Source organism: Octopus bimaculoides, chromosome 27, assembly GCF_001194135.2.
Source record: "Octopus bimaculoides isolate UCB-OBI-ISO-001 chromosome 27, ASM119413v2, whole genome shotgun sequence".
Classification (NCBI taxonomy): domain Eukaryota; kingdom Metazoa; phylum Mollusca; class Cephalopoda; order Octopoda; family Octopodidae; genus Octopus; species Octopus bimaculoides.
The window spans coordinates 21,149,188-21,156,720 of record NC_069007.1 but is presented as its reverse complement, the minus strand read 5'-3'; the positions used below and the strand labels follow the sequence as shown (position 1 = coordinate 21,156,720).

The window sequence follows — 7,533 nt, the reverse complement described above, 5'->3', positions numbered from 1 at the left end:
AATATGTATACAAGTTAGATATGGCATATGAGGGGACAGATTAGATGAGATTAATTTTTCAAATAAAGTTTTGCATCAATAATTTATAAATACAGAAATGTAGGAAATATTCCTTGTTGCCATTTCTACAGTTTAAATGTATTCTCTATCTTATATTATTTCTGTTATTTCAGAATAATGGAATAATAGAATTGTTACAACAGAAACATCACCAGTATATTCATCATCTTTTAAAGACTATTGGAAGATTTTATACAGAATTGATATAACCGCGTTTAATAGGAAACTGAGGTAAAATATTTCCTCTTGGGTGAGATTATAAACACCATTTCTCTGTGTTTGTTCTCTGGAACATGTACAAGACAATCTTGCATTCTAAATAAATTTGGATTCGATTTACAAAGGAGATTGCAATATTTCCAAATGACAGCAGAGATTACAGTTGATGGAAATATAGCTGGAGGAATATTTGTTGGAAGGAAACTATAAACATAAAAAGAAGAAAAGTTTGAATATATTTCTGTAAAAGAGACAGAACTACGGAAAAATTACTGAGGTGTAAAGTTAAAGAACTGATTCTTTCCTGTAAAAATGTCAAAAGATTTAGTAAACCTTTATCATTGTGATATATGTAAAAAGTCATTTTCTCAGAAAGGAAACTTAACGACGCACAAACGTATTCACACAGGAGAGAAACCATTTTACTGTGATATTTGCAGTAAATCATTCTCTCAAAATCAGCACTTAATTAATCACAAACGTATTCATACGGGAGAGAAACCATTTCACTGTAATATTTGTAACAAATCATTCTCTCGAAGTCATTTCTTAACTACTCACAAACGCACACATACAGGAGAGAAACCATATCAGTGTGATGTCTGCAGTAAATCCTTCTCTCAAAGTGGTGACTTAATTACTCACATACGTATTCATACAGGAGAGAAACCATATCACTGTGATATCTGCGGTAAATCATTCTCTCGTACATATAGCTTAAATATTCACAAACATATCCATACAGGAGACAAGCAATACCACTGTGATATCTGTGGTAAATCATTCTACGGAAATCAACATTTAGTTAGTCACAAACGTGTTCATACAGGAGAGAAACCATTCCATTGTGATATCTGTAATAAATCATTTTCTCGTAATTATGAGTTGACTACTCACAAACGTATTCATTCTGGAAAGAAACCATATGTGTGTGATACATGTGGTAAATCTTTCACTCGAAATTATGATTTAACTAGCCACAGGAACATTCATACAGGGGAGAAGCCATATTATTGTGATATCTGTGGTAAATTATTCTCTCGAAATATTGAGGTAATTTCTCACAAGCGCATTCATACAGGAGAGAAACCATATCAATGTGATATCTGTGGAGAATCATTCTCTCAGAGAAATACCTTAACAGGACACAAACGTATCCATACAGGAGAGAAACCATATCACTGTGACATCTGTGGTAAATCATTCTCTATTGGAAAGACTTTAACTAGACACAAACTTATTCATACAGGAGAGAAACCATTTCACTGTCATATCTGTGGTAAATTGTTCTCTCGAAATGATAACTTAACTACTCACAAATGCATTCATACAGGAGAAAAACCAATGTGATATTTGTGGGCTATCATTCTTTCAAAGTGGTGAATTGACTAGACATAGATGTGTTCATACAGAACTGTAACTACTATATATACTTGCAAATGGAACAGTTTTTTCAACAAAAATTTTGATATAAATCAGGTGTGTGACTTATCCATTCGACATCACAGGGATCTGAAGGTGACAGCAGCATATCAATAGACCCTGGGCTTTTTAGTTCTCAAGTTGTTATAGAAACATTTGATTACTAGAAAGCGGAAACCGGAAGTTTGTGTGGTGGTCTTTTTGACAACATTGATTCGTTTCAGTTTTTAGTTTAAAAATTTTAGTAATTGCAAATCTTTATCATGAGTAAGAGAAAGTGTTATGAAGTAGGTTTAAAGTTGGAAGTGGTGGGTTATGCAGAACATGGAAACAGATCTGCAGAAAAAGAGTTTGGTACAGTTCTACACTATATGCCCGTGGGCATATAGCATAGTGATTAAGAGCGTGGACTACTAACCCCAAGATTCTGAGTTCAATTGCAGGCAGTGACCTGAATAATAATAATAATAATAATAACAACAACATTGAAAAATACCTTAGGAATGAGAACCCGGGTTCAAAATTTCCCAAGACATCTAATGAAGGCTGGAGGGTATATCAGCTGAAACGTTGTGGGTTAAGCTTAGTAGTAGAATAGGTGAAGAAAACCTGGGGATAGTATCCCTGAAGAACTAATTTTTAAATCCTTCAAAAAATGTGAAATCACAAATGCCATGGATGGCACTGAAAACGATGTTTGAGGGTTTGGCTGGATCAGTCACAGAAAAGACAGAGAATGAGAATAGAGTTGAACATTATAACTGATGATGAGTTAAATGACTACTATGGCATGGCCGCTGATGACGAGACAGTAACTGATCAACAAATGAAAAGAATCTTTGACATGATGACAATGAAGAAGTTTGGGGTTTCAATCCTGAAATAAATAAATACATTTTTTATATAACATTTTTTTGTCCTGTTTGTAATTCTTGGCATTTTTCTTGTCAAGTTGATACTTATTGTCTTTTGGGGTTTTTTTTTAGTTGATTTCCACATGAAGTCATTTCCACAAAAATGTTTTAATACTTGTAAGCAAAGTTTTGAAATAAAGGTGAATATTTGATAATATTTAACAAATATTAGTTATATTTATGTTTTAAAAAAAGGGTCATGTAATTCCCCAGGTTATAGTACAACATATCTGTAAGTCAACTGCAAATACGTACTTTGATAACCCCAAACTAAGGGTGTGACATAGCCACAAGTATATACGGTATATACGCCCATAATATCTGTAGGAAATCATTCTCTGAAAATTGTCACAAGGTGTCCAAACACATTTGTACAGGAAAGATATCATATCATTGTAATATCTATAACTTATGGTCCTAAGAAAAAAAATAAAAACAAAACAAAAAGAACTTAAATTGCAGTAATTACACATGTAATTATACTCTGTGGGGTGGTACAAAAGTATAAATATGATCTCATTTTACTTTAGAATCATTAATAGTTTTGGTACTATTTAAATAGAGGTCCCGACGCATCTATAGGAGAGGTAATGTAGCGGCCCTTGTGTAAGTCAAAACTAACCCTGGCTGGCGGAGGTAAAGAATACGTACACCACCCGTTTTCTGTGTCACCCTAATGAGTGTGCACTATAAAAACATCAGATTGAAAACGGGTGATATCGTGAGGTCCCTTACATCATTAACAGTAGTTTTGGTAAAACTAGATTACCTCCCCTTCTTATCGTTACGTTGATGAATCGAGACCTGTATTTAAAGAGAGAAAGCGAAACACCAGGAGGTAAGTCTGTTACAGAAAAATATAATATAATATTTAAGGTAGAGAGCTGACAGAATCATTCGCGTGCTGGGCAAAATAATCAGCAATATTTCGTCTGTATTTATGATTTGATTTCAAATCCCGCCAAGGTCGACTTTGCCTTTCGTCCTAATAAGTACCAGTTGAACACAGGCGGGGACCCCTCCCTCGAAATTGTTAGCCTTTGCCAACATTTGAAACCAATATTTTGTTAACTTTAATTAAAAAGCAATATTAAAAATTCATATTATTTATGAAATGAAACTATGTATAAAATTCAAGAGAAATTATGAACGGATATATTTTTTTCGTTTCGGTGTTTCGCACGACCCAAGATAATTTTATACACTCCCCATTTCTTCGAAAATGCGCCGTGCTTTAAGTATATTTACCAGAAGAAAAAATCATAGATAAACCGTGAAAGCATTGTAGGAGAGAGAAGAGAGAGTAGATTTTTATAAAGTGTTCAGGTAGTCACAAAATCATGAATTTATCTTGGAAAATGTGAATATAAAGTCATTTTAGCATTTATAAGGGCAGGGGTGTAGTTGGAAATATAAGATAGTACGTCGATATGGTACAAGTTTTCATCTGGTTTGAGAGTCGAAAACGAAATATTTGAAATTGGGGGTAGCATAAGCAGGAAGATTCAAGGGAACAGTGGTGGAATTGGTATTATAGGTTACTAAATAAATACGTAGCAGTATTAATTAACAAAGTATTTGTTGAAAGAGGATTGATTTTAGACAATATAACAAATAAATATGGTAATCCATCGTTTTTAGTCCTGGAAAAATAAAAATATTTGTTCGACCAGTTCCATAAAACGTTTTTATACTTTTACTTCCTTTTTTAGCCTTACACATAGCTCTCTACATGCATGCATACATACATATTTAACCTTTTCTCTTTAATTATATTCTTTATGAGGTTAAGATTATTTGTGAGTAACTCACAGGTTGTTTTCAAACCAATACTCAAGATATTATAGAAATGTGGCTCGTAAGATTTTGCCCAATGTTATTTTTATTTAATTCAATTTCAATAGTTCTAACAGAAGTACAAATGTAACAGGAGTATTCTCCCTTGGTTTACTTAGAAGGTTGAAAAAGGCGTCGAGAAGAATGACAAATATTAAGTATCTTTAATTCTTCAAACTTTCTGATGTCTAAGGATGGCTGTTTATGTGTATAAGTCCTTTAACAAATGTAATTCTGGAGAACTGAAGCAGAAAATTTATCTTATCTTGCTTTAATCATTTTGATGCACAAAGTGAATGGAGGTAATTTTCAGAAACAGTATTCAGATTATTTTAAACATATTCTATGTCTTATATATTTTTTTTTTCTATTCTTTCAGAAAATCACATGAAATTGGCTAAAAAGTATTTTTTACTTTTAAAGAATCATCAATGTGTTTCATGTTTGAAACACTCTGGAAAGATATTCTACAAACGTATAACCCTGTTTCTGTAAAACATTGCTGAATTACAGTAAAATATTTCCTCTGAGAGAAAGAAAAAAACATTTTTTTTATTTCACTGTCTGAAATAAGTGTAAGATAATTTTTTCTTCTTTGATGAATTTACAAAAGTATTTGCAACATTTCTAAATATTGACAAGAACAAACTTAAAAGAAATATAACAAAAGTGATATTTGTTTGGAATAATCTATAAAAACAAAAAGGAGAAAAATATCCATATATTTTGAAAAGCTATAGACGTATAAACTTGAAGGATTGATTTAAATTTTCTTGAAGAGATGTCAGAAAAATTAGGAAAATCATCATATGAGTGTGACATCTGCAAAGAGTCGTTTTCGGAAAAAGGTAAACTCAGTGGACACAAATGCATTAATGCAGATGAGAAACAAAATCACAATACCTGTGATAAATCATTCTGTCAAAATTCAGAATTAGTCAGTCATAAACAAATTCATACAAGAGAGAAAATATATCACTGTGATATCTGCAATAAATCATTCTCTAAAAATTGCTATTTAACTGTACATAAGCGTATTCATACAGGAGAGAAACCATATCACTGTGACATTTGTGGTAAATCATTCTATGAAAGGGGTGAGGTAACGATTCACAAACAAGTTCATGCAGGAGAGAAACCATATCAGTGTGATATCTGTGGTAAATCATTCTCTCGAAATCAATATTTAACTATACATAAACGTATTCATACAGGAGAAAAACCATATCAGTGTGATATCTGTGGTAAATCATTTTCTGAAAGCGGTAAGGTAACGATTCACAAACGTGTTCATACAGGTGAGGAACCATATCACTGTGATATCTGTGGTAAAACATTCGCTTCTAGAAGTAACTTAAGTACTCACAAACGTACGCATACAGGTGAGGAACCATATCAGTGTGATATCTGCAGTAAATCATTCTCTCGAAATCACCATTTAACTACACACAAACTTATACACACAGGAGAAAAACCATATCATTGTGTTGTCTGCGGTAAGTCATTCTCTCAAAACCAACAATTAACTATACACAAGTATGTTCATACGGGAGAGAAACCATACCATTGCGATATCTGTGGCAAATCATTTTCTAGAAACCAACAATTAACTGTACACAAGCGTGTTCATACAGGGGAGAAACCGTATTGTTGTGATATCTGTGGTAAATCTTTCTCTCGAGACCACCATTTACATATACACAAGCGTGTTCATTTAGGAGAAAAACCATATCACTGTGATATCTGTGGTAAATCATTGTCTCATAATAAGGATTTAACTGTACACAAACGCATTCATACAGGAGAGAAACCATATCACTGTGATATCTGTGGTAAGTCATTCTCTCAAAATTCACCGTTAACAAGACACAGGCGTATTCATACAGGAGAAAAACCTTATCACTGTGATATCTGTGGTAAGTCGTTTTCTCAAAATCCACAATTAACTGAACATAGACGCATCCATACAGGAGAGAAACCGTATCACTGTGATATCTGTGGTAAATCATTCTCTCGGGACCACCATTTAACTATACATAAGCGTATTCATACTGGAGAGAAACCGTATCAGTGTGAAGTGTGCAGTGAGTCATTCTCTGAGAAAGATAAAGTAAATACCCACAAACGTGTTCATACAGGAGAGAAACCATATCATTGTGATGTCTGTGGTAAATCATTCTCTCAAAGTTGGAATTTAAGTAGTCACAAACGTGTTCATACAGGAGAGAAACCACATATGTGTGATATCTGTGGTACATCATCCTCTCAAAGAGGGAATTTAACTCGTCACAAACGTGTTCATACAGGAGAGAAACCATATGTGTGTGATATCTGTGGTACATCATATTCTTATTGGAGTACCTTATCCAAACACAAGCGTATTCATACAGGGGAGACACCATATCATTGTGATATCTGTGGTAAATCATTCTCTGTTCAGAGTAGCTTCACTGAACACAAACATATTCATACAGAGGAGAAACCATAACAGTCTGATATCAGTGCTTAATCATTCCTTCAAAATGGTGTATTAATTTATACACAGTCATAATATTATGAAAGATATAACCATAACCTTAGCTATTTGTGCGAAATCAATCAATGAAAATGATCAATTATTAAAACAGAAATGCATTTATACAGAAGAGGAACCATATCACTATGATATAATGATCCTCATCATTTAACCTTCATTTTTCCATGCTTCTATGGATCAGATGGATTTCATTGATGGAGATTTTCTGCAGCTGGATGCCTTTCCCGTCACCAATCCTCACCTGTTTCTAAGCAAGGAAATATTTTATGCAAACTAGAAACCAACAACTGCTCGTTTGATGTCGATGCATAATTACAACAATCACTAGATGCAAACAGATCTGACTCTATATAAAAATATATATATATATATATATATATATATATATGTGTGTGTATATGTATATATAGATGTGTGTGTATATGTATATATAGATGTGTATGTATATGTATATATAGATGTGTATGTATATGTATATATAGATGTGTATGTATATGTATATATAGATGTGTATGTATATGTATATATAGATGTGTATGTATATGT

The 7,533-nt window shown here is 32.9% G+C and overlaps 2 protein-coding genes across 3 annotated transcripts in view; both read left to right on the top strand.

The window, feature by feature from the left end:
* Nucleotides 1-2,781, top strand: part of LOC128251005 (zinc finger protein 271-like) — a 4,495-nt gene extending 1,714 nt beyond the window's left edge. For both annotated transcript variants that reach the window (XM_052977261.1, XM_052977262.1), the window contains exon 2: nt 174-2,781. In XM_052977261.1, the coding sequence (XP_052833221.1) occupies nt 592-1,629 (1,038 nt within the window). In that variant the 5' untranslated portion in view covers nt 174-591 and the 3' untranslated portion in view covers nt 1,630-2,781. The remainder of the gene's footprint in view (nt 1-173) is intronic.
* Nucleotides 2,782-3,301: 520 nt separating this feature from the next.
* LOC106881056 (zinc finger protein 271-like) lies at nt 3,302-7,329 on the top strand. Its single transcript, XM_052977259.1, has 2 exons — nt 3,302-3,453; nt 4,831-7,329. The coding sequence occupies exon 2, from the start codon at nt 5,233-5,235 to the stop codon at nt 6,937-6,939; it is 1,707 nt and encodes a 568-aa protein (XP_052833219.1). The 5' UTR covers nt 3,302-3,453; nt 4,831-5,232; the 3' UTR covers nt 6,940-7,329.
* Nucleotides 7,330-7,533: the final 204 nt, after the last annotated feature.